The sequence below is a fragment of the Triticum urartu genome, chromosome 6A (genome assembly GCF_056163025.1).
Source record: "Triticum urartu cultivar PI428250 chromosome 6A, HENAU_Tu73, whole genome shotgun sequence".
In the NCBI taxonomy this organism is placed as follows: Eukaryota; Viridiplantae; Streptophyta; class Magnoliopsida; order Poales; family Poaceae; genus Triticum; species Triticum urartu.
Genome location: NC_141878.1, coordinates 606,986,835 through 607,013,405, shown reverse-complemented (window position 1 = coordinate 607,013,405; position 26,571 = coordinate 606,986,835). Strand labels below are relative to the sequence as shown.

Below are 26,571 nucleotides of genomic sequence, written 5' to 3'. Positions count from 1 at the left end.
CGTCCATTCTCCCGGTGCCTCCCATATATACATCCCGGGCAATTTCTTCCGCTCAGTTTTCTTCATTTCATTCCTCAAATCAAAGTCGATCATTAAGGGCTAACAACTACATTGTGTTAGTGTTGCAACTGACAAAGTTGCCCGTGAATCTTTCTGGATGCCTCCAATTCCTAGTTTCCAATTATAATTAGCTTGATCGACTCGACACAAAACTATGAGACAAGTAGAAATGCATAGGCAGCCCACCCCACTCTAGCAAATCAAAATAGCTACGAATTGGTCTAAATTTAAAACTCCATCGACACCTTTTATAGTGGCATATGGTGGTGGTGGTGGGAGAGGTGTAGTACTTTGGTTGTTGTGCTTGTAAATGAACATATGTGTCTGCCTTGCTAGTGAAGAGGGACGGCACCAATGAATGGCTAGGAGCAATGGAAATGAAATCGATTGGCTGGGATTTGTGTTTGTTGGCATCCGTAGTTTATGTAGTTTGTGCATCGTTGGCATGGATAGGATAGCAGCATTTCAAATCTCGTTGTCACGAGTCTCTTTGTCAGCACCCATCAGTGCGAGAGTATCCGGCGAGATCCATCGTCTCGCCCACATCTCCATGCTCTGTATTATGCATACATATCCCCTCCGGTGGTAGCAAAAAGGTAGCAATAATACATCAGCGTGAAGCACACAAAAAAACCAAAAATTGTTATGAAAAAGGTGTTGAAGGCTCACAAGGTTTCTAGAAACTTGAAATCCAACCAAAAATCGAGAAAAAGAATAGTAGGTAGGTTTGGTAGAGCAGGATGGAATCTGGGCCGTCCATTGTGGGCACGCGTCCTATATAAGCATCCCGGACAGGTTTTCTCCGCTCCATTCCATTCCCCAAATCGAAACCCAAATCGAAATCGAATCGAATCGAGGAACAATTTGCGAAACGGAACTGCCAACTCTTCCTTCCCCTCGATTTGCTCGCTCGCTAGCTAATCCCACCCACCGCCGCCGCCGCCGGTCGAACTCCGGCGACGAAGCTAGCTAGGGTTAGGGTTAGGATTGGGCCGCCGCGAGTTGTTCCTGCTTGCTTGATTAATCTCCGGTCCGGTCCGATCCGATCCGATCCGATCCACCGCCGATTCGGTCGATTTGAAACCCTAGAAATCCTCCCAAGGCGATGGATCCCAGCCAGATGATGCCCCGGAGCTTCCCCATGTGGCCGCCGCCGCCCCCGCCCGCCGCCTCCGACGCCATGCCTCCCCCGCCGCTGCCGCTGCCCCAGCCCTTCCTCGCCCCGCCCCAGCCCCAGCCCAACCGCGGCTGGAAGCGCAAGAACAACCCCAACAACAACCCCAACCTCGCCGGCGGCGGCGCCTACCAGCCCCCCGCCATCGGCGACCTGCAGGTGCAGAACCGCGCCAAGGCCCGCCGCTGGTTCAACAACCCCAACAACGCCGGCGGCGGCGGCAACCCCAACAACGCCGGCGGCCGCAAGTACTTCTTCCCCAAGTCCAACAAGGGGGGCAACAAGGCCAAGGCGCCGCGCAACACCACCTCCTTCATCATCCGGGCCAAGCGGGCGGGGGGCATCGCCTCGCTCGTCTCCCCCTGCCCCGTCACCCCCGCCGTGCTCCCCACCCCGCGCATCTCCCCCTCCCGCGAGGGCCTCTCCGACATGGCCCAGCAGCAGTGGGGCGTGGACGGATACGGCTCCATGAAGGGCCTCATCCGCCTCCGAGCCTCCTCCCCACGCCACCCCGACGCCGAAGGGGATGACGACGACTCCAGCAGCGGCAGCGACGTCGAGGAGCACGTCGAGGTCGAGCGCCGCCTCGACCACGACCTCAGCCGCTTCGAGATGGTCTACCCCGGCGGGATGGCCAACGGAGCCGCCGGCTACGTCTTGGAGGACCTCGAGGATGAGTACGACCAGGACGTGCACGTCGCCAGGCTCGAGGAGGAGAACCTGACTCTCAAGGAGAGGCTCTTTCTCATGGAGCAGGAGGTCGGTGACATGAGGCGCCGTCTCGAGGCCATCGAGGCGCGCTTTGCAGGGGCCGACGGCGTTGCTGCTGCTGGCAGCGCCGACAATGCTGCTCTTGTCCTCCAGCAGAGGGCTGATGCTGAGAATGGCGTTGATGCCGTGCCTGTTGCAGGCGATGCTGTAATTGTTTCTCTGGAAGATGCTAATGCTAATGCTTCTGGTGCTGAAAATGCTAATCTACTTGAGAAAGAGAAGGGTGATGCTGCCTCTGCTTCTGATGACACTGTTGAGGATGCTCTGAAGATTGACACTGAGATGGATGTTGCTGCCTCTGCTTCTGCTAACGCAGTTGAATTTGCTCTGAAGAATGACACTGAGATGGGTGTTGCTGCCTCTGCTTGTGCCAACGCAGTTGAGTTTGCTCTGAAGAATGATACTGAGATGGGTGATGCTGGCAACTTGGTTGAGGAGGCTCTGGAGAATGTCACGGCGATGGCTGATGCCGTTTCTGGTGCTGATAATGCAGTCAAGGAGTCTGACATGAACAGGGGTGATGTAGAGCAGGAGAAGAGTGGTGAGGACATGGCCGGTGCAGGTTCAGAGAAGAATGCAGAGATGGCTGATACTACTGGAAGTGGAGAGGAAGAGGGCAAGGAGCAGGCCTGATGCTCCAGCTAGAAAACGGTGAATAGAGCAAGCAGGCCTAAGCTGAAGGTGAGGGCTTGGAGATGGAAGATGGACAGTGGAAAAATGCACAAGGGTTTCCTTCCCTGGTTGTTTGTTACTGTACATACTTGCAGATGAAGCCATGCGGCGTGTTTCGGTCTTGGGGACTGAAACGTCGCGTGACCGAGGCGGTGGTTTGTCGGCGTCGGTGATGTTATATGTTTGTTGCCATTTTGAGTTCTCTATATTCGGAACCTGTAGTGTTTTAGCGGACTAGCTAAGCTGCTGCTCAAGGTGGTAGTAAGATACTCCTATGGATTTGTTGTTACTGTTAAGATGATGTTGTCAAGATGATGACTCTGTTATTGCTGTATCCATCCATACCGTGCTGTCATGTTTATTAATTTGGTCTCGCATTATCGTGGTTATTTTGATTATTTTTTTGTGGTTTGCAATTTGAATTTACTCTGATGTGAATTGGGATAAGTTCGTATACTTCATCTGGTCTAGCTGGTGTTCCCTTTTCCCCTTCATACCCGTGAGTTTCAGGTAGCACATGATCCGGATTGCTCTATATGTCATCCTAGATTTTTATTTTTCTCTTGACTTTGTCTTATTTCCCCCAGAGCACAAATGTTCCATTTTGCATGAAAAAACGCCAAAATCCAGTTTTCAAATTTGTTTTCTGTTTGTTTTGTGTTTTTTAAATAAATCAGTTTCAAATTTGTTTTCGGTTTTTTGTTTGCGCCAAAAGCATATGCTCCTGGGAGCCGAAACGCCGCTCCCTCGATGGTCTTCTTTTCTTTCCATTTTTATGGAACAATTTTTTTTCGACAATTGTAAAATGCATTGGTGACCATTAAACTTGTGAGGACGGTCTCTTTCGCCTCGTGCGACGACAAAACTGGGCTTTTATTTGTCGAGACGGGGATAAAAAGGAAAGGAAGGGAGAGGTGTAGTGTTTTAGATACTCCTATGAATTTGTAGATACTCCTATGAATTTGTTGTTATTGTTAAGATGTAGTCAAGATGATGATGACTCTGTTATTGCTGTATCCATCCATACCGTGTTGTCATGTTTCTTAATTTGATCTCGCATTCTCGTCGTTATTTTGATTTTCTGCGGGTTGCAATTGGAATTTACTCTGCTGTGAATTGTAACAAGTGCATAAACTTCATCTGGTCTAGCTGAAGACCAAGATGGGCAACATGCTGGTCTTCCTTTTTCCGGATATTCAAATATGCTCTAGATGTCACCTGTAGATTTTTATATTTCACTGAACTTTATCTTATTTCCCCCTAGCAAAGCACAGATGTTCCTTTCTGATGAAAATTGTCAAAAATCACATCGGTTGCTACCGTGAACATGTAAAAATAGAAATCAAAAGTTTCCAAATTTGCTTTCTGTTTGTTTTGAGTTCTTTCTTCGCGCCAAAAAGCGTATGCTCTTGGGAGCCGAAACGCCGCTCCCTCGATAGTCTTCCTTTCTTTCCACTTTTACGACTCAACTTTTTTCGACAAAGATTAATTAAACTACCGAGACAGGTTAATTTGGCTTCTTGTAAAATGCATTGATGACCATTAAACTTGTCGGGACGCTCTCTTCCGCCTCGTGTGACGACACGTCATTCAACAACCTGTCGAGACGGGGATGAAAGGGAAAGGAATGGAGAGGTGCCGTGTAAAAATATTAGGCGGGATAACGCTAAAACAAGATGTGTCGGTGCGTCACTACAGTAGGTATGGGGGACGGGATTCAAACCGTATGTGAGGCCTTTACAAAGATGCAAAACCTCCAATGTACAACTTCAAATGAATATGGTCCAAGTTCTATCAATTCTAGCCAAAAACAAAGAGGAGTAAGAGCATGAATGCTCGTGTGGGCCCCCCTTAGCAATTTGTATATGATTCTGCCCCATTTTCTCGCATCCCCCTCTCAGCCTCTTCTCCACCGCTTTGAGGGTCGCCAACTTTTCCCCATCACCCCTTCTCCTTCCGGGACCAGGCTGACCATAGTGGGGATGGGAGAGGATGACATTCTGCTTCTCTGAATAGTGGATATATGTTACCATTTAGGTTTAGACCATCCTCGAAGGCGACTACCGCTAAGTCGTAGCGGAGCTTTGCTCTAGTGTTCGTGGGCGGCGTTAGGAGCTCATCTTCCCCCTTCCATCCGATTTCCATGGTGGGAAGCCGCGGGGACTGGGGGATCTAGCGAAAGAACCCCCCGGCAATAAGCTCGTTTTAGCGATGGATCTGGTGTTGCATCTACTCTCTCCCTTGTTTCTTGTTTGTTGTGGTGTCGAAAAGAAGGAGATGGGGTGAAGGGCCTTAAATTCGACTCCACATGGGATTTTGCAAGCCGCGATGGAGCTCTTTGGCCAATCTACTTCCACTACATCAACCTTTGCCACCGAAACAAAAGATCAAACAATGAATTTGTTTTGTCGAGCACCTTTTCAACCTCCATGATGAAGCCCTCTCTCCTTGGTCCGAAGAGGGCATTGAACATGAAGAATATGGCGGCAGCCAGAGCTTTGGTGAGGTCACCCGCCGCAGCAAGACTAAAGTGTTTTTTTACCTTTCCTTTCAAGGGCCTGTTTGCAAATTGGTAGGACATAGTTACTATTCCATTTTTGTTTTCTTTTAGAGTCCTTCTTCATTGTACATACTGAAAGAGAGGGGACTATGGCAAGAAACATATTTTTGGGTAAGGTGGGGAGAAGAGAGGTTGTGGAGAATATGAGAAGAGAGAGGCTGATGGAGAAGACAAGAGTAGAGAGTGGCTGAGGTGGAAGGTCCTCCTTAATGCTACAGTACATCCTTACACGCCATGAAGAAGACAAGAGCAGAGAGAAGCTGATGGAGAACAAACATGAGAACATAGAGAGGCTGATGGAGAACGCGCGCGCGAGAGAGAGAGAGAGAGAGAGAGAGAGAGAGAGAGAGAGAGAGAGAGAGAGAGAGAGAGAGAGAGAGAGAGAGAGAGAGAGAGAGAGAGAGAGAGAAGGTTGTGGTTGGAGGTGTCCTATTCAATGCTATAGTACATCCTTCGATATTGTGAAGAAGACACAATAGAGATACTGATGGAAAAGATGAAAGAAGAGCGATGCTGGTGAACAAGATGAGAGCAAAGAGTGGTTGTGGTGGAAAGTGTCATCTTTAATGCTATAGTACATGCTTCAACGCTGTGGAGAAGACAAGAGCAGGGAGATGGATGGAGAAGACGAGAGCAGAGAGAGGCTGATGGAGAGGACGAGAGCAGAGTGGTGTGGTGGAAGGTAACCTCTTTAGTGCTATAGCACATCCTTCAACGTTGTGGAAAAGACAAGAGCAACGAGACTGATGCAGAAGACGATAGCAGAGAAAGGTTGTGATGGAAGGTGTCCTCTTCAATGTTATAATATGTCCTTCAAATCTGTGGAGAAGACAAGAGTAAAGAGACTGATTGAGAAGACAAGAGCAGAGAGAGGCTGTGAGTGGAAGGTGTAGTCTTCAATGTAATACATTCTTTAATTGTGTGTCGACTGAAAGTAGCTCGATCTTCGATAATATGAAAGTAAATAGGTGACTTCAATACAACTCCTATTTCCCATAAAAATTTGGTTTCATTAAGTGGTAAGCGATGTCCTTACCTTCTTTATAGTACATTTGATGATAATTATGTTCTCTCATATGCTACAGGAAAATAGGTTTAGAAGAACCCATTAAAAAATTAAAAGCTGTAGTATTTATTTTTTCTTCAAACAATATTAGCAGCAAAAAGGGACAAACTACAAGGGCGCTTGCTACGAGCTTTGTCACGGCAGTACAATACAAGCAGTAGTAGCCAGCTACAACAGTCCCTGACCTGAAATGAATATGATAGTTGCCGGCAGCATCAGATGACCGTATTGACATCCAACAATTGAGGCGCCTTAGTTAGCTGTTGCGCCATTTTGCCTCTCCTTGCTTGTCTTCTCCATGACATTTCTTCTTCCCACCTTACTCACAATATCTTTCTTGATGCCAGTTCCCGCTCTTTCGATGTGCTCGTTTTGGGAACCTTCTGGTCCCCTCCCCGTGTTTAAAAAATGTTTATGTATAATTTTCTTTCGTAACCATCACTAGCAAGAGTCTATTCTTTTTCCTTATATACTACTCTTATATATGATTTTTTTTTTTGTTTTTCAAAGAATGGTTGACGAGTCAACCTTTGGTGTTGACTGGTTGGCCCACGAAGTTGAAAGCCCATCAGACCCAAACCCAAACCCAAAGCCGGATCTATTCCCCAACATCGTCTCGAGCTCCGGCGCCGGCGATGGCGATGGCGATGGCGGATCCTCGGGCGTGGAACCCCAACTACGGCGTGGTGGGAAGCGGAGACCGGCGCCTGGCCTACTCCCGGCAGCCGTCCTTCTCCTCCTCCTCCCCGCGGCCCCCCGGCCCCGGCCTCGCCCGCTCCGACTCCTCCATCTCCATGCCCGCGCCCATCGCGCAGCCGCCCAAGGCACCCGACGTCCGGTACCGGTGGCTCGCCACCCGCCCGATGCGCCGCCTCGCGCTGCTCCTCGGCCTCAACGCCGCCTACTCCGCCGTGGAGCTGGCCGTGGGCCTCCTCACGGGGCGCGTGGGCCTCGTCTCGGACGCCTTCCACCTCACCTTCGGCTGCGGCCTGCTCTCCTTCTCCCTCTTCGCCATGGCCGCCTCCCGCACCAAGCCCGACTCCACATACACCTACGGGTATAATATCAAGCAAGCTCCTTTGCCTAATGGATAGATAGATAGATGCACTGAATTTCAGTTTCAGTTCAGTTGAGTTGGATTCATTGGTGCCCCTGACTTTGCTATCCTATCATGTGCAGGTACAAGAGATTGGAGGTCCTCGCCGCCTTCACCAATGCCGTAAGCGTCGCAACTCTAAACCTCTTTGACATCCTTGTTTGCATAGAGCTTATTTAGGGAGACAAATCATGTAGTAGCAAAAACCAAGTAGCAGTGCTGCCAACTCCAATTTACATGTATTGTCAATGTCCTGGTCATCTTAAATTAACCTCCCCTGTTTCCGCTGCGACACCGATGTCGATGTGCAAACACCATGCTATGATAAAAACATATGCTTCATTGCAAGGCAGCACAAACCCAACCCTTGTTTTTATCTTTTCTTCTTATGATTTTGTATGTAGCAAGTAAGCCAGCAACAACAGCTGGAATTTCTTGTAGCACAAAACTGGAACAGTCTGTTGATGCCTTTACATTACATACTGGGTGACCCTTTGGATTGTTTGTTTAATTTCTTTGCACTAAGTGGCACACTTTCTGGCCTTTCTAACCTTTTTTGTGCTAACGTTTTGACCGCCTCCATATGGTTGTTTATGTAGACAGCTGTTCCTGCTGTTCCTGTCTTTCTCCTTGGCTGTCGAAGCGCTGCATTCGTTTATGCAGGATGAATCTGAGCACAAGTAAGCACCAGTTATATATGCTGACAGATGACGCTGTCCGAATATTTTTTTTCTATGTTGGTTGTCGAATGTGTTTACCTTAGGAGGAAACAAAGGAGATCGTATGTGAAAATTCCAGTCACTGTAATGCATTATGTTGCATCGTACTAGTATGATAAGTATGTGTTGGTTCAGTCCATCATTGTGGGTAACTAAATTGTGTTCTCAGAGGAAAGTGCTTAAAATGAAAGATAAATTGCATCTACAATTTCTACCCAGTGATACACCGCAGTTGATTATCTGCTGTCCAACTTCTGTGGCCTCTTACATTATTTTCCTGAGAAACCGAGAATTGTTTGGTCAACTTTTATTTCCATGCATCTACTGCCTTTTTTCATCAGCCATGGCCTATCAATCTAAACTCTTTGCTGTCCTAATAATTTGTTCTTCCTCTTATAAAAATGTTTCAGGCATTACCTCATTGTTTCTGCAGTCACAAACCTTTTGGTCAATTTACTTGGTGTCTGGTTCTTTCGGAGCTATGCTCGTGTCAACATAGGTATGCCTGCAGGTGATTGGTATCCTGTCTGTCTCTGGCAGAAATGTCAGGATATACATCTTGCCCTTACTAAGCATCATAATTTGAAAATAGACTGATCAATGGACGTATCATTGTCTGTTAATGTTAGTTTACAGGAAAGCAGAGGATATGAACCATCACTCCATCTGTTTGCATGTTCTGGCAGATTCAGTGCGGAGGTACAAACATACACAACTGCCGTGATGCATCTTTTCTTTCCTTTGGATATATTTTTGCGCCTTTGTCTTGCTACCCATGTATTTTTAATTGACACTGGGCATCTCTTACTCTCTCCCAGTGCAGGCTTGATACTAGCTTCTTGGTTTCTTTCATTGGGGTAAATCCTTTGCTCTTATATTGTACTACCATGAAGCTGCCTTTTTTTAATCTCTAAATATACATGTTTTATGTTTTGTGCTTCTGTTGTTAGGATTGAGAACGCAGAGGTGTTGTGCCTGGGAATAGTTTCGGTGGCGGTGTTCATGCTTGTTATGCCTCTGTTCAAAGCCACAGGCAATGTCCTGCTGCAGATTGCGCCTGGCAACGTGCCACCTTCAGCCTTCATCAAGTGCGGCAGACAGGTGAGCATCTTACCTTTTTTGAATAGCTATTTGTTTAGCAACGCCACCTTTCACACGGCTGAGGTATCATTCTCCAGATTACTGCCTGTGAGGATGTCTCTGAGGTATCCCAGGCTCGGTTTTGGGAGCTTGTGCCTGGTCATGCTGTTGGTTGCCTCTCCATCCGGGTAAGTCAAGATAAATTTCAGCAAACTTGACTTGTTGATACCTGATAGTGATCGAATGACTGAAGTGGGGCATCGGGTGTGTGTGCAGGTGAAGAATAGCAGTGATGATGAATCGGTGCTCGAATACGTGCATGGACTGTATGACGATCTAGGGATACATGACCTGACCATCCAGACTGAAAAATCTTAGATACAGATACTTTTTCTTTTCTAGTGGATCTAGTCTTTTCTTTATGTGGTAGAAATAGACCAAGAAATTCTGGAAGCTGTCTTGTGTTTGTTTGTTTATGCTACTAGTGTAGTCGGTGTGGCATTTAAATTTCAAATCTTGCTCTGATTACGGATATCACCAACCCAACCGTCTTTCGAAGATCGATTGTTGTGAAATCACAATTTTTTATTTTATTGATGAGGGCATTGCACGGTACTATTACCATATATATGATGATCACAATCTCATTCCATTACAGCATAACTTGATGATCAGTACGCAAAAGATGCGGGTTTCAGTAAATACTAAATACAGAGGTGGAGTGGAGGATTTTGACAGACATGATGAAATATCGAGTGAATTATGTTCCATTCAGTCAAGCAGCCAACTCAAACAAACCACAAGAAGCTTTCCAGGGGCGATCAAAGTTGAGGAAACACCTAAACCCTAAACACACGACACGACTTGAGTAGAGCAGGTTAATCCATCATCCAAGTTGAGGAAACGCTGTTGCATCCAGTTGAGGAAAGCCAGAACACAAGTTGAGAGGAGTTGATATTTTTTCCGTCCATGATACACAAACAGCTACAGAATTCAGTTTCTATTATGTCACGCCTCACGCCACGTCCTCGCCTGTCAATTCCTCCTCCTCTTCATCAGACAACTCAAAGTGCTCGACACGGCAGCTGTAGCCTATTGTGGAAACAACACAAGATAAGGTGAGCACTTGGAAGGTCCAGACTATATAATAGAAAAGGCTTCAGGTGCAGGAAAATTACATGATTACACAATAAACATTCACTTGGATGCATGACTGGACCAACATAGCTACATAGAGCTTTGTTTATTTATTATTATTGTAATGTAATGCTCCAAGGATGTGCTATTTATTAACATGGATGGATGGATGGAATCAGTTGCAAGTTTAATTCTCTTAAATAAATTGCCATTCGACGATTTCCCTGGACTGGACCCCAAAAGCAACTTAATTCATAAGGAGCACCAACATGTATAAATTATCCCATTATTATCAAGACAAGCGTGCATCTAGTAACCTGCTAGGTTTTTGTTAATCACCCTACCTACTTATCAGAATAGAATAGGCATGTAGCTCTACTTGTTGCCCCAGCAAGCAGGCGCAGGCGCCATGTTTGCTGTTAGGTACTCCCTCCGTCCGAAAATACTTATCAGAGAAATAAATGTATCTAGATGTATTTTAATTCTAGATACATCCATTTTCATCCGTTTATGCGACAAGTAATTCTGGCCGAACGGAGGAGGCCAAACGGTTGATCAAGATGCGACATTGCGTTTGCCCCCCGAAAAAAAGAAAGAAGATGCGACTTTCTGGATCAAAGGCTGGTGTATGTATGGTGCTATATATAATAGCATTTTGGCAAGCCAATGGATGTAAAAATGTTGCATCTACTTCCGCTTTTGCTGACCTATAAATTTTCATTGAAACAAGTTAGGTGCATCTTTTTCATTTCTAACTGTCACAAATGCTGATTACATAAAAGTTTAGTTTGTGACTTGACTAGAACAATAATATAATTTCCCAACTGTCACACATGCAGATTACATCACATAAAAGTTACAACAGTATAAAATGTGGCAATAGTTACTTACCGAGAGCCTGTTACTCCCTCTTTGATAGCATTGGGCCCCTTGTTGAACAGCTGTTGTGTTTTCTCCCCTCTCCTCACCACCTGCCTCCTCACTGGGCTTGGAGACGAGCATATTTTGGTGGTTGCCTTGGCCTCGGGGCATAGGAGTGTAGAAGGTGACAAGTGGAACCAAACGGTCAAAGACAAAATCATCACACGCCTTCCTCACCTTCAGTGATTGCAGCTCAATTGTAAAGATGCCAGCACCAACTGAGTTGATTGCAGCTCAATTGAACTGATTGTGCGGTGGAGCTAGTGTATGTATCGTATGCGAAACCTTGAACTGATCCAGATTGACCACCAGAAAAGGATGTTGTGAATGGCCGACGACCGGATGAGTCTGGAAGATTGGATGTGGAAGTGTTAAGAATTGACTGCCAAGAAACAAAGAAAGAAAGAAAGCATCAAGTTATCAAGACAATTAATAAGAAAACATAGGAATAAACAGACAGAATTGGAAAGCGTATGTATATATATATAGTGAAACTGATGCATGGTAGTCCAGTCAGTTACAAAGATAAGCAAGTAGATTCAGCAAGCCGGAGATTGTTGGGTACAGATAGAAGAGCAAGTCAACACTGAAGATTGTCCACCAAAAAATGCATGAACCCGTGATTCCAACATGAACCAAAGAGCTAGTCAGCCAGGACAGCATAAGTAAATAAAGGTGTGCAGATTTCATTTCAGCAGCGAGGCCATTCTAGGAGGCACACAAGCAAGACATGTACTACATTTTATAAACTTGTGCTGCTGCCAAATATGTGCTTGAGTTTTTTGAAACTAAAAGCAGGCGGGCATAATTTTCAACAAACTGACCGGCCGTTGAGCAGCAAACGCTAGAATAAATACCAAGTAATTCAGTATGGCAGAAGCTGGTCACTGCAAACATGATGCAGAGAAGTGAAATTATAAACCAGTTAGTTGATTTTGCGCTAGCCTAGCCGTGTAGATGGAGAAGTGAAATTATAAACCATCAACGGAAGCAAAATGTATGCGCCCAATCAATCAACGGAGGAATTCAGTGAGAGCAAGGTGCAGATGACAGAATTCAGTGAAAGGGCTACCAGATGGAAGAATTGTAGTGTAGAGCACCTCACCTTGGGGTGGAGCGGCTTGGGCGGGAGGCGCGGCGGAGGCGGCGGTCCAAACCCTAGGCGCCGGAGGACGGGGAGGGATCTTCTTCTTCTTCTTCTTCTTCTTCTTCTTCTTCTTCTTCTTCTGTGGGAGGGAGGCCACCATATCCCAGCATCACTTTCACAGTGGGCTGCTGTTTCGTCGCCCCTTTCTTCTTCTCTTTACCTCCTCAAATCCCTTTGCTCAAAAAAAAAACCTCCTCAAATCCCGAAATTACGGGAGCAACTAGTTAACGAGCCCTCCTTCAGGACCCTCGCTACGATCACCGCCATGTGTCACGCTCTCGGCGCTCCATCCGAATGTTATTTTTTTTTCATGCCTCTTTCGAAAAGGGAAAAGCTGAATCGGGAGTATGTTTTTTTCCTTTCAAAAAGAGGCACCGCCGTGCCTCTCGTGAAGAAAAAAAAAATAGAAAACATGTTTCTTTGCATAAATTGTTTTTTGATCCAAAAGCTATGGAAGACCGGTGAAAACCAAAAAGTCGAAACCCCCCGAAAAAACCCTTTCTAAAAAGCTGAAAATATGTGCAGGAAAAAAATTCCGAAGTAAACGTTCAGAGCACGACACATGGCGGTGGCTGAGAGCGCGCCAAATGACCCTTTGGGAGGCTGGTAATGAACACTCTTTTGTTAGTTGCTGTCCTCAATCCCTAAAAAAACAAATGTGCTTCCCCCTGAAAAGAAATCCCTTTGATACTACGGTTAGTATTGTTTAACCCCTCAAAAAACAAATGCACTACGGTTAGTATCTTCTATTTTTTTTACTACAGTCGGTATCTTCTAAAAAAAAGTACTACGTTCAGTATTTAGGACTGTAGTTGTAGTGCATTCTCTTCCCGGCCGATTTTTGCGTGTGTTTGTTTTGGGAGTGTTTTGGGCCGGGTTTTATTCTTTATTCCTTTTTGCCTTTTAATTATAATTTTCATGATTATTTTCTTTTCAATTTTTCTAACCTTTCAAATGCATGAAATTTAGGTTGTGAACATTTTCAACTTCACAAACTTTTTTTCGAATTCCATGAACATTTTTCAAATTTGATTAACTTTTTAAAAACTATTAAACTTTCTTTTTTTCTGAATCCATGTACTTTTTTAAATATTGATGAATTTTTTGAAATGCGTGATTGTTTTCCAAAACTGATGAACTTTTTCATGGATTCTATTCTTTGCCTTAAGCCCCGGTCATAATGACCGGCGCCACCAAATCAGTGTTGATGTCTGATGCTTCATCTAAGAGAAATGCAGCTGGAAACGGTGAAGTGAAAGACAGCGAAGTGCATCATCTTACAAAAGAAATGGTGAAGTGAACAAGATAACAAGAACCATTGCCTTCTCATTTATACGAAGAGCATCATCTTCCAAAAGAAATTGAAGATTATCAACCCATCGCAAGAACCCCTACATGTAAATGCTTCATCCAGCAAGCACCACAGAAATGAATGTCAGAAGAGAGACACTCCAGCTGGAGGCCACGATTCCAGCAGTTCTGAATCATAGAATTGGGAAGCCAGAACAGGCAGGTTCCCCCTGTCTCGTCGACAAAACAGAGCAAGGTTTAGCTACTCTGCGTGGACATCTGGGTATTGCAGCCTACCGTATAGGTTGAATAAACAGAAATAATGAGTCAGTTATGCATGAGACCATTAATCAGTAACAATATACTAGTAAATGACAAGATCAAGAAGTCAAAACCTGAAACAATATAATCTGCAAGGAGCTAGATTTTATACACTATCTATTGTAGGATACTATCCGCATTTTGTTAACAGGACGAACTGAATTATCTGAATCAAGAAAAGAAATGTGAAACGAGTAGTTTCGACTAGCTTCAGAGTTCAGACAATCTTTGTGCAATATCGTCATCGATAACCTAAGAATGGTTCAATCAAGCAGAGATACTCTTGCTCTTGTGCAAGTGTAGTCGCCGACAGACATGTTTCACTTGAGGTCAACTGGACCAAGAATTAGAGCTCATTAAAGGTTCCACGTGACCCTGATTTTTGGGGTCATCTCCCTCGGTGACCACATACAGCTTGGTTGTTCGGGAAAATGGAACTTTTCCTAAAGTTGGTCAGCCCAAAATGCAGCAGCCGTTTCCAGCTGAAAGAGTGCATGTATGCATTCTTCATGTGAAGAGAACGAGAAACAATGGATACCATGAACGAACTGCATGCATGGCTTTCGGATGATCTAGGCATTTCGGGTATATATGTGTAGTCCATCATAATATAAGGCGTCTTCCTTCCTCCACTAGTAACAAATATCGGGTGTAATAGCCATCTAGCTATATAGCAATGCCTGCATCGGTGGATTATTAATTAGCAACATTACATACATCTTGTAGTATGAGATATTGGAGTGAAACAAGTATGAGTGTTTGCTTGTAATCCTGTCTATTTTCCTGCACAAGTATCTAGGAATCACACAAGTATTGGAGTGAAACAAGTATCTAGGAATCACACAAGTATGAGCACAGCCACTCAATGTGGGACTAAACAAAATAAGACTGTCTATTTTCCTGCACACTCCACGATCGCAATTTAATTGGACGGACCAGGCCTATCACACAGATGGACTACTAACTAGGAGTTGGCTGGTCCAATTTGAAAAGTTATATATTAATTAAACTTAGAGTTGAATTAGCATGTGCAGTTTGGCAGCTTGCCGTACCCAACGTGAGTCCGGTTAGGACTTTGTGTGTTAGAGATGGACTTGGAGTAGGACGTAAGTCCGATTATGTTAGGGCTTTGTATGTTGCTTGTCGGAGGAGCTGTACTACGTAGTGTTAGAGATAGATCGTGTTCGAGTAGGAGTAGGTTCAAATTAGTTGGTGTCATGCGTCGGCCATGTGTTCATATACAATACACAGCCAGACGTACAAACAGACGTGAGATTTTTTGTTTCCGACGACGCGCAACGTCGGCGCACAGCGAAGGGAGTAGCCGTGTCTCCGCACGGACAGCGATAGGATCGTCATGTCATCGTTCACCGGTGTATCCATCGTTGAAGACCATGATGAGGGGTGCTCTTGCAACACGTCGGCCGTCGACCCCGGCACGGACAGTGGCCACCATCTGTTAATGATTCAGTGCTACTCGCGCACCAAAGAGTTGCTGTCCATGGGCGAGAGCATCAGTGCTGGTCCTTTCGTAGTAGGAGGCTATGAGTGGTTAATCGACTACTACCCTAACGGCTCAACTACATCTCTCTCTTTGTATCCCTTTTCGACGACCAAGACAAAGTGGATGCCAGGATCCATTTTAGTCTCGTCGACCAGGTTGAGAGGCAAACGCTCATGTACATTTGTGCAACTGATAAAGTTCACAGGTTCGACGGTGAAATTGCCTGGGGCAACAACAAGTTTTTGACAAGAGATGCCCTTGAACGATCGGCACATCTAAAGGGTGATTCTTTCACTATCCGATTTGACGTAATGGTTCGCAAGGATCCCAATTCCGAAGATGCCAGTGGCCACGACACCAAAGTGCTCCTACCTGACCTAGACCAACATTTTAGCATTCTCCTTCAAACCAAGGTGGGTGCTGATGTGACATTCGAGGTTAGTGGCGAGACTTTCACCGCACATCGTTGTGTGCTTGCAGCCCGGTCCAAAGTATTCATGGCACAATTCTTTGGTCCCATGATGAAGGAGGGCAATAATACATCCGGTGTAATACACATCAAAGACATGGGAGCAAATGTGTTCAGGGTGTTGCTTAGATTCATCTACACGGACTCATGCCCTGAGATAGAGAAGGAATACATGGAGGAGGAAGGAATGTCACAAGTTCTAGAAGAAGAACATGAAAAGGAAACAATAGATGATGAAATGTGGCTGCAATGGCTTCAAGACTTGTTTCTGGCGGCAGACATGTATGGTCTCCAACGACTCAAGCGCATATGTGAAATGCAGTTGTCTGATGACATAGGTGTGAGCTCTGTGATGTCTACCCTTGCTCTAGCAGAGCAGCACCACTGCCAGGGATTGAAGGAGGCATGCTTGAAGTTTATCCAAGTCCAACCCCCCTCGTGCTTGCAAAACATAACAACGACTGATGGCTGGGATCACGTAGTTTCAACCTATCCCTCGGTTTTAAAGGAGATTTTTGTCAAGCTTGCTTCGAACCAGGGAAAGTGACACTCTCCTATATGGTACAAATGTTCCCTAGTTATACATGAAGTGATAATCTTATACAGAATGGACAAATTGATCTTCTAGAGATGTCGTAGTGTGTGTGTTTTGCTTTCATTTTTCTCGTCAAGTAAAATTAGCCTATATGCCGAATCAGAAAAATCCAACATAACAAATTGTCTCTTCATGGAATATATGGTTAGGCGTCAAACTAGCAATCTGTAAGATTCACAGCTAGTCTTTTTATCCTCATATATCACTCTATGCGTTGTCTCTTATTATTGCTTTGTGCCTTCCGTGTCATGTAACTCTTTTATTGAAGAAGAAGAATGTATGCAAATTCAGGTGTCCTCAAAGTTTCCGGTGAGAAGCCAGGTCGGCGCAGCGGCCACCGGATGTGATCAGGTTTGTCCCCAGCTCATGGAAGCCAGGTCGGCGCCAACTCTGAAGCTTAGGATTCATGCATGTACGTCTCCCTGTCCCTGGCAAGGCCTGCCTCAAGTGATATTTGTTGGACAGCTCATTGTGAAGAATAGGCCGGCTATGTACAGGTCAACGCCGATGCGAATATTTTTCAGGAGCGCTGAATGATTCCGACCAGAATAGCAAAATCCAGTTAGTTAGGCTGAACTTGTTTCAAATCATATTAGTGGGCAATAATGCTGGTCCTTTATATGTATTCAGATTAAAATGGGTAATACATTTGGTTACGTATAATCTTCAAACACAATTCAACAAAATACATGAGAAGTATAAATGAGACATACCAGGTATTGGTACAAAGGACACACCAGCTATTGATATCTGAACCATACTTTAGAGCCACGACACCAGGAATATCAATATACAAATCGAAAGTAATATCAAATATTTTTTCCCCTTTCATCACTGATGAGCCTGGCCGTATATATACAAGGATAAATTGAACATTTATTTTTCTTTCTTCTGAAGGTTCCTGCCTTGATGTGTTTCACCTTATACTTGTATAGACGCCCCTGAAATCAATGTAAGTATTGATATTGGATTAATCAATGAACGTATGCAAGGAAACCAGCTGATTATATTGGATCAATCAATGTAAGTATTGATAACTGTACATGTATGTATCTCTTACTACCAATTTAGTTGGCAGCAAACTGATTTACTATAAGCATGCGTCAACCCTTTTAGCTAGGCTATGGCTACGCTACCAATTTTTTTTATTTTTTTTTCACCCGCAAAAAAAAAAGGAGCCGCTCACGTCCCCAGCACTAGCAACAGCAGCAGAAGCGGCCACGTTCTCGCAGGCGGCTCCACCGCACCGACCCAATGCTGGGAGTGATGGCGATGGCGAGGAGGCCAAGTTGAGTTACGCCTTCACCAGCCGGGCAGCGGCAAGTCCGCGGATCTAAAGGGTGATTGTTTCAGCATTTCTGAAGCATGAATGGGAGGAATTTCTGAAGCATTGTCCAGCTCCCGCTGAAGGCTGAACACGCCGTGTCGTCTTACTCTGTCCGAAAAATTCAGACAAATCAGCATGCCTCCTCGGATGTTATCAGGTTGAGTCATGCATCCGAAAGCCATGCAAAAATGTAAGATTCACACATGCATGCATTCTTCATGTGAGGAGAAAGCGAAGCAATGGATATCATGAACCAATCGCATGACTAGATGCATGGTTTTCGGATGATCTAGGCATTTCGCTCGCTGGTATATATATGTAGTCCATGTCCATCCATCATAAGAGGCGTCTTCCTTCCTCCACCATAAGGCATAGCTTTAGATTGAAGCATGTAGTCCTCTAGCTAGTAGCTAGACTTGATTATTATTTGTCTGAAAACAATTCCTGCATCGGTGGATTATTAATTAGCAATGTACATACATACATCTTGTATGAGATATTGGAGTGAAACAAGTATGCAGTGTTTGCCTGTAATCAAGCTACAGCGCCGCCAGTGGGTGCCGAGGCGCTCCATCTGGTGCTCCCCAGCATCGTCGACTGCGTGGTGTATGCACAATCGCCAAAATGCTTTGGGTCCCGCAGGCACAGTACAATGTCCTTGAGCTCGGCTTTCGCATCATCGACCCCCTTGGCATCACTGTCTGAACTTTGTGCTAACAGAGTCCTTGACCTCTTTTTTGGAACCATCAAAGTCACAAGCCAAGAAGGTACGCGAAAGCTGCTTCCTAAGTTTGCCAACAAATCCTGATCGGCGCCAGTCCAATTGATGTGATGTGCGAGCACACCACCACCTACGTACGTGTATGCAGAAAGAAACTTATAAATGGCAACAATGAAACAACAATGGAGCATTACACAAAATAAATAGCATACAGCAGCTGTCTGATACTCTGATTCAAACACAGGAAATCAAGTCAGGCACATAAATATCTCATATATGGTATGGGTTCACACTGTTAAGTTGCAGTTTTAAGCGACGGACAAAGAAGCAAACTCCGACGGTGACGGCGACGATTGTATGCACGAGAGCTACTTTTAGCTAGGAACCGGACAATTGTATGCTAGTACTCAACTGCCATATTACTAGTTCTTTACTCTGCTTTCCCCTGTTTTGGATAACTGAAGCCATCAATAGGTGTCGCCTAGAGACATAGGAAATCCACCCGCTAAACGCATGCAGACGCGCCAGGACATGTCCGTCCATTTTGAGTCCCCATTTGTTCCTGCATTTAACCATACTCGCCATTTCTTTTTCTTATGTTCATGTCCGATCATTTGCATGTGATTGATGAAGATGAAGAGAGAGGGAGAAAAATAATAATAATACCAGAAAAGATGGTCTGGGGTCGGTCACATCCTATGCGACGGACTGACCGGGAGAGTCCGCGAGCCCTCATGTCCTCCATACATTGAGTCTCATATGAGGGTTCGTGGACAACCTGGATGTATAGGAATGATATGAGGGGTTCGATTGGATCACTTTTTTCTTCTTTCTCCTATCTGATCACTGACCGAGCGCATTCGTGTTTGAGGAGGATTTGAGAAAGCAAGCTATAGATGCTCTCAAGACTGAAACGATGGAAATGTGGTCACCGTAAGGACAACTCGAGCCGATCCCCTAAGTTTTATAGGGGTAAACGGCCGAGTAATCTTTAGATGAGCACTTTTGCATCTCTAAAAGTTTATCGTTTCTAGTCAATCTCCAAGATTTTGCAGTGTAAATTTTTTTTGAGCAGCACAAACACAAATTTGATGCACAAAAACACAAATTATGTTCAAATAAGTACATAAAACTTACTTAAACGAAGTTCAATACCGATTCACAAAAAAATAAGACTAAACTAACCGAAATTTCTAGTCGCTATTGCTATGCGGGATTCCAACAATTTCTGTTCCTGCGGATCCGATTCAACTCAACAAGACCACCTCAATCCCGTCACCGTGAAGCGTCTCGAGCGGACGACGCAATGCGAGCCGATCCGATCCTCATGGACTACAATGCCAGCAAGCACTACTGCATGGACGACACCGACGTCGCTGGCCGGTTTGGCGACCTGCCGGACAGCCTCCCGCCAGCCTACATGGGCAATGATAGCCTTTCTGGGGCCGACGACGGTATGGGTCGTCCCCTCTATCAACAGATCGGGTTCCATGCGGCTCGGCAGGTGACACTTGAGTCTTTTTTGGAGTCATCGGACAGTGCATGTCGCTGACAAGTGAAGACTTCGGCGGATGCTACGCACGGCGTCTTATGTGGAGGCGTCAAGTCATGCCTGCTACCAGCACGTGCTACATAGTGGCTTTGGTTGAGATTCCTTCTTGCACACGTAGCCTAGAAATTGGGTATTTTTTATTTTGATTTGTTTATTAGGTTTAGATTAGTCCGAGTAGGACATGATTCGGCCATGTTATTATAGTAACACATATAGCCAGATCATAGGCCGGCCGTGACAAACAAACGTCAGATTTTTTATTTGAGGACCAGCCGGCAATATTCCAAGCAATTCTGTTCTGATCCGATTCAACTAAATCCCTGCGACGACGCGACCTGACCCGATCCGATCCTCATGGCCGACTGCAAGCGCCGCTGCGTGGACGTCGCCGACGGCGCTGACCGGCTTGGTGACCTGCCGGACAGCCTCCTGCAAGTCATAATCTCCTTGCTCGGCTTCCGGCAGGCCGTGCAGACCGGCGTGCTGTCGCGGCGGTGGAGGAACCTGTGGCGCGGCGTGCCCGTCGTCGACATCGACGAGCGAGAGTTCGCCGGCGACGGCCAGACCTGGGACCGTTTCGAGGACTTCGTCGACCACGCGTTGACGTCGATCCCGCCAGGGACGCGGCTCGACGCCTTTCGCCTGCACGTGGTTAGCTGCGACACCGCCACGTCTAGCAGGTGGATCCGACGTGGCCTCCGCCACCTCCCGGTCGCCGTCAGCATCCACGGTACCAACGCCGGCCACAGCCTGGTCTCCTGGAAGCCACACGTATCATTCCCGCCCCCAAACCCCTTCAGCTACGCCGCCGCCGACGGACTCTGGCAGCAGCGGGGCATGTCGGCGTGCGCCGCTGGTTTCACCAGCCGCTTGACGACCCTGCGGCTGGTCGGCGCCAGTATCAGTTTCGGCTTCTTCCAGCACCTCGGCCGGTACTGCCCGACCCTCCAGGAGCTCCACGCCGAGAGGTGCATGATGCACCTTCTCTCCCTCGCCTCGCCCGTGCTCAGGCGCCTCGCTGTCATCGCCCCACTTTCAGCCCTCACTGCCGCCGTCGTTCCTGGGCTGGAGGCCCCCCGGCTCGCCTCCCTCCGCCTCGACATCATGTATGGCGGGGAGAGCAGCTTCGAATTCATAGCCGGACTCGGGCTGGCCCCACGGTATCACTTGCCGGCACTTACTGAGGCGTCACTCCGGCTCACGGACACGGCCGCCGACGTCCACCTGCCCGCTCACCAAGCTTGGGAGAACCAGAAGCTCAAGTTTTTGGAATCCATGAGTGGCTTCCTAGCCCTCCTTAACAATGTTGTAAGCCTACATGTACACGGGTTCATCACCATGGTAAGCATCGCATGATCAAGATTTGAAGACCACATTTAGAAATTTAATTATTCCAAAACTTAGAAACATGTCCTTTAGCTATACAATTATCATAAATATTATGGTCATATGATACGAGGATCTAGTAAGCATTCATAGGCATGCACTCGATCGCCAATCTCATTATATATATATATATATATATATATATATATATATATATATATATATATATATATATATATATTATGTGTGTGTGTTTCAGGCATTGCTTCAGAAGGAGTCCCAAGAATTCCCAGTGTTGAATAACTTGACAAACTTGCACCTAGAAGAATGTGATGTTGGATTGAGCTACCAGGTGTTGACAAGCATCCTCAGAAACACACCTAACTTGGAAAAGCTTGCATTGCACCGGTGCACAGTACGCAACATGCACGCATGACACCTATGCTTGCTTTGTTTCCTTCAATAATTTCTAGGCTTGTTGCCACTCTAGCTAATCAAATAATCTCACATGTGCAACCATAGTTTGAAGCTCCCCCAATCACGACGAATAGGAGGAAGGAGACGGCATCTTCGGAATGCCATGGCTCAACTACACCAACTGTTTTTTGGTGCAAGAAGCTGAAATCGATAGAAATCAAGTGCAGAAAAGAAGATGAGACACACATGGCCAGGGTTTTATCAGAGATTTCCAAGGGGATGGCGCCGGAGCAGTGGGAGCGAGTCAAGACGTCAGATACGACGTTGCATGATGATGGTTAAATATTAAATCTAGAAACAAGTGATATAGGATTTCGCAATCCATGTATTGTCTTGTGAAATGATGTTGCGTAATGTCATATCTAGGAATTTTAGTTAGCATGATTGCAGCATAATAGAGCTAGAAATGAATACATCAAATTAATGAATAATCAAAGGATCTACTCATTCAAAAAATTAATCTTCTCATGAAGTTAATAACATCATATTCCACATGTGATATTTTGAAGTGCTTGCGTCTGTAGCCAAAGGTCATCATGCCTTCCACCTAGTTGCCTAGTTTTCTGCCGCCAAGAATCACTTGTTTATAAAAAAAGTGCCTAGAGTTGTTTTGCCAAATTTGGATTGTTTCATGACAAGTGCCTAGAGTTGTTCCATGATCAGTCTCCCGAGAGGCAGCCATAGGAGGAGGGAACGGTGATTGGAACGCGTGGTGACGGCTAGGATTGGCTACTTGATAGAGGCGTAGAAATGAAAGAGATGGAAATAAATAAATAAATAAATAAGTATTTAATCCTTCCGAAAATCTACAACCATTAAAGATACAAGTCAAGTCTTTATCAACTCAACATCAGGTCATACAACCGTCTCAAATGAGAAGCCACCGAGTGTTGTCTCACTAGGGGGTGAGCTCGCATAGGTTCAACCAAGCTCCCCTACGAATGCCGGAGTGGATGAAGGATGACGCCAATGGAGCCATGCCACCCCATTGATCTCGCCACAGCAACCATGGAATGAAGATTTGGCACCGACAGGCGTGCAACACCGTTTCCTCCCTTATGACCGCCTAAGAGAAGGTCCAACACCTAGGGTGACATCAATGGAGCAGAGCCACCGCTCGCATCTTCCCATGGATCTCTCAAAAAAAAAAACCACGGGATGGCGATGCAGCATTGCCAGGCGTCCAGCATTGTCTCCTCCTTGTGACTGCCAAAGAGAAGGTCCATTACCTGGGGCGACGGCGATGGAGCTGCGCCACCAGTCACGCCTCCCATGGATCTCGCAACATCAAAACTACGGAATGGCGATGCGACACCGGAGGTGGAGGCAGAGGGGAAGAGCAGCCCGTGGGACATGGCGGTGGTGGCAGATCAGCACAGTGGAGGAGGTGGTGTCCGCTTGATGCGGGGACGGATGAGAAGCCATGGTGGTGATGGCACGAGCGCCGTTCCTGTTGCTATCGCCGGGTGTAAATTGTTGCTGGGAATGGATAAAAGCCGGGGGGCATTTGGGAACGAAATCGTCTCTCTCCCCGTCAGGAGCAAGTCAAAGAGGAGTGAAGGCACGCGAAGAAAAGAGGTCACGCCCTCCATCGCTCCGACCAATCGGTTCCCATCTGGTGACGTGTCAACGAAATCTGCATCCTGATTCGTGCGGGCAATCAGACGACTGTCGTCACTTCGCGTTGGAATCATTCCCAGCAACCATCAGATGCATAACATTTTCGTTAATTAATTTGATACATGTTCCACACAAATGTAGGAAAGTTTTGGTGGGAATTTTTTGACTAAATCTACGAAGTTACTACTACAGATAAGTTTTGCTTAAAGTCTGTAAAAAAACTAAAATACAATTAGCATGTGCAATTTGGCAGGTTGCCGTACCTAATGCGGCAAGTGTTGCCGTGTGTCCGATCAGGACTTTGTGTCCTCGTCCGTGTATTTGTGAGTAGGAATAGTAGGTTCAAGTTAGTTAGTGTCCGTCTAGGACATTACCCGGCGCTGTATATATACACACGTAATACATAACAACCGTGACAAACAAACGTGAGAATTTTTGGATCAACAACTACCAGCCGCCGGTGCAAACCCTCTCTGTTTCCGGCGACAAGGGAGCTACGTCGGTGCACAGCTAGTGGAGCGACGGACGTGACCAGGTTTGCCCTTCCCGGTTCATCGATCCCAACTCTCCAACTTGCTATCAATCTCGTGACTGAGTAGACAGATTTCCGACGGACTCGTAGGTCCATCATGTCGTCGTTTGCCGGTGTATCTATATTGGAGGACGGCAAGTTGTGCCCTTCCACCACGACCTTTGTCGAGACCCGCTCCGAATGCGGGTACCACTTGCTTGTGGTCCAAGGTTACTCGCGTACCAAAAAGGAGACACCCACTGGCCAGAGCATCGAGTCTCGTGGTTTCGGGGTAGGAGGCCGTCGTTGGTCCATCAAGTATTATCCCAACGGCGAGAACTCGAGTTGCTCGGACTTTGTTTCTCTCTATGTATCCCGCCTCGACGGTGGTGACAGGAAACATGTGGATGCCAGGTTCACTTTCAGTTTCGTCGACCAGGTTGAGAAGCAGAACCCAGTATACATTCACGAAAGCGAAAGCGAAACACGCAGATCCCTCTTCAATGGTTCTTATTGGGGCTGTGGTACGTTTATGAGAAGAGACGCCCTTGAACGATCAGTATATCTAGGGGAGGATGATTGTTTCACCATTCGGTGTGACATCATGGTCTGCAATCCCCAGGATGCCAGCGGCCATGGAGCCGAGGTGCTCCTACCTGACATGCACCACCATTTCAACAATCTCCTTCACAACAAGGTGGGCACTGATGTGAAGTTTGAGGTTGACGGCGAGACATTCGACGCACATCGATGTGTGCTTGCAGCCCGATCTAAAGTCTTCATGGCGCAACTCTTTGGCCCAATGCAGGAGGGCACTGTTACCCCTGCTGTCATACAGATTGAAGACATGGAAGCAAAAGTTTTCAAGGCCTTGCTTAGCTTTATCTACACAGACTCATTCCCTATGATGGAGTATGACGACATGGATGAGGATGAAATGTCACAACTTATGGAAGAAGGACAAGAAACGGAAGCAATAGAAGATGAAATGTTGCTGCAATGGCTCCGAGACTTGTTTGTAGTGGCTGACAAATATGACGTCCAACGCCTCAAATGCATTTGTGTGAGGCAGTTGTCCAAACACATGGGTGTGCTCTCGGTGATGTCCACTCTTGCTCTAGCCGAGCAACACCACTGCCAGGAATTGAAGGAGGTGTGCTTGAAGTTTATCCAAGTCCAGTCTCCGATGTGCTTGCAAGCAATAATGACAACTAATGGTTGGGATCATGTATACACGACCTACCCCTCCATTTTGAAGGAGCTCATTGCCAAGCTTGCTTCGAACCAGCGGAAGTAACACTCCTATGCTACCCATGTTCCTTAATTAGTTGAGCAATTTCAAAGTGACACTCCTATGCATGTATGTGACCCTCTAGAGAGGTCATAACCCACGTGTATTGCTTTTGCCTCATCAAGTATATATTTTTTCTTATTTGCCAAATCTGAAAAACCTAATAGATGGGCAAATTCCCTTTTCGAAAAAAATAGATGGGCAAATTGTCTCTCCCAAGCTAATCATTTTGTCCTCGTGTGACCACTACAATCTCGACCCTTGTAGTCATGTGTGGGGTTCTGTTCTATCGCTTTCCCCACTTAGATTTTCTTGTTTTCCCACGGTTTGATTGATTTACCTTATATACACTGGTGGTCCATCACCGACCTCATCGTGATGGCCGGCCTTTTCCTTCGTTGCCCTGTTGGCTGATTATTGCATGCTCTCCCCTTTAGTTTTAGAGATGTCAACTATGGTTTTAGATCAAGCTTTTTCATAGCCTAGTGTGCCATTTATGCATGCACATATTGCGGATTTTAGATCGAGTGTATCATAAGAACGTGCATTCGTTTTGTCAGCCGTGCCTTTGGTTGTATGCTGTGTTTTCCACGTCTACTATATAGCCTCCACATGCTAGATCATTTTCAAATGGGCTCGCGTCAGATATGCCGAATTCTGCACTGCCGCAACCCAGCCTAGTTTCCCGAGTTCACTGGTCCATCATTGCAGATTGTTGCACATCCTTAACTACTTGCCATCTCACGCACCTCCCACCCAACCCATGAACTCTCAATCTTTTTTAAGGCCATGGACCACCTGCTCCGATACACCCGAAAGGTCGGGCCCGACAGCGCCATGCTGAGCTCGGTGTCCAGATCCGTCATTCTCCGTATCCCCTATCCTCCCCAAGCACCGCCAGGTGGACAAGGTCGACGGAGCCAGGTCAAGCTCGGTGTCCACGTCAGTCGCTCTTGACATCTTCTCCTCTAACGCTCATCCATCTCACAGGCAATAGATGAGAATTCATACACAGATCAACACATGTTCATTTTTTTTCTAGAAGAAATCCCCTCTATTTTTCCTCTCCTGCTCTTCTCGGATATATCTTGCAATATGGACATGTAAGTTTGTGCAAGTTGGGATTTTGCGGCTCCCCCGATTTGGGCCTGCTCCTAACCATCA

General features: G+C 46.1%; 3 protein-coding genes and 2 pseudogenes across 3 annotated transcripts; all 5 read left to right on the top strand.

The window, feature by feature from the left end:
- Positions 1–859: 859 nt before the first annotated feature.
- Positions 860–3,075, top strand: LOC147967246 (uncharacterized). Its single transcript, XM_087529375.1, has one exon. The coding sequence runs from the start codon at positions 1,166–1,168 to the stop codon at positions 2,636–2,638; it is 1,473 nt and encodes a 490-aa protein (XP_087385501.1). The 5' UTR covers positions 860–1,165; the 3' UTR covers positions 2,639–3,075.
- A 3,807-nt stretch (positions 3,076–6,882) lies between these two features.
- Positions 6,883–9,803, top strand: LOC147967245 (Cation efflux family protein). The gene is made up of 9 exons (XM_087529374.1): positions 6,883–7,360; positions 7,483–7,522; positions 8,003–8,079; positions 8,529–8,617; positions 8,748–8,817; positions 8,937–8,975; positions 9,069–9,219; positions 9,297–9,386; positions 9,475–9,803. The coding sequence occupies exons 1-9, from the start codon at positions 6,939–6,941 to the stop codon at positions 9,574–9,576; spliced, it is 1,080 nt and encodes a 359-aa protein (XP_087385500.1). The 5' UTR covers positions 6,883–6,938; the 3' UTR covers positions 9,577–9,803.
- A 5,049-nt stretch (positions 9,804–14,852) lies between these two features.
- On the top strand, positions 14,853–16,534 carry LOC147967244 (BTB/POZ and MATH domain-containing protein 2-like; annotated as a pseudogene).
- A 4,002-nt stretch (positions 16,535–20,536) lies between these two features.
- LOC147967243 (MEIOTIC F-BOX protein MOF-like) lies at positions 20,537–22,338 on the top strand. Its single transcript, XM_087527533.1, has 3 exons — positions 20,537–21,523; positions 21,768–21,923; positions 22,031–22,338. The coding sequence occupies exons 1-3, from the start codon at positions 20,537–20,539 to the stop codon at positions 22,265–22,267; spliced, it is 1,380 nt and encodes a 459-aa protein (XP_087383659.1). The 3' UTR covers positions 22,268–22,338.
- A 1,000-nt stretch (positions 22,339–23,338) lies between these two features.
- Positions 23,339–25,413, top strand: LOC147967242 (BTB/POZ and MATH domain-containing protein 3-like; annotated as a pseudogene).
- Positions 25,414–26,571: the final 1,158 nt, after the last annotated feature.

What these genes read in the sequence shown, in the direction of transcription:
- LOC147967246 (XM_087529375.1), top strand. Translation starts at nt 1,166, where the DNA reads ATGGATCCCAGCCAGATGATGCCCCGGAGCTTCCCCATGTGGCCGCCG.
- LOC147967245 (XM_087529374.1), top strand. Translation starts at nt 6,939, where the DNA reads ATGGCGATGGCGATGGCGGATCCTCGGGCGTGGAACCCCAACTACGGC. An exon ending in GACTCCACATACACCTACGG is followed by an intron (nt 7,361 to 7,482) that starts GTATAATATCAA and finishes TATCATGTGCAG; the next exon opens with GTACAAGAGATTGGAGGTCC. An exon ending in CTATGCTCGTGTCAACATAG is followed by an intron (nt 8,618 to 8,747) that starts GTATGCCTGCAG and finishes TGTTAATGTTAG; the next exon opens with TTTACAGGAAAGCAGAGGAT.
- LOC147967243 (XM_087527533.1), top strand. Translation starts at nt 20,537, where the DNA reads ATGGCCGACTGCAAGCGCCGCTGCGTGGACGTCGCCGACGGCGCTGAC. An exon ending in TACACGGGTTCATCACCATG is followed by an intron (nt 21,524 to 21,767) that starts GTAAGCATCGCA and finishes TGTGTGTTTCAG; the next exon opens with GCATTGCTTCAGAAGGAGTC. An exon ending in TTGCATTGCACCGGTGCACA is followed by an intron (nt 21,924 to 22,030) that starts GTACGCAACATG and finishes GTGCAACCATAG; the next exon opens with TTTGAAGCTCCCCCAATCAC.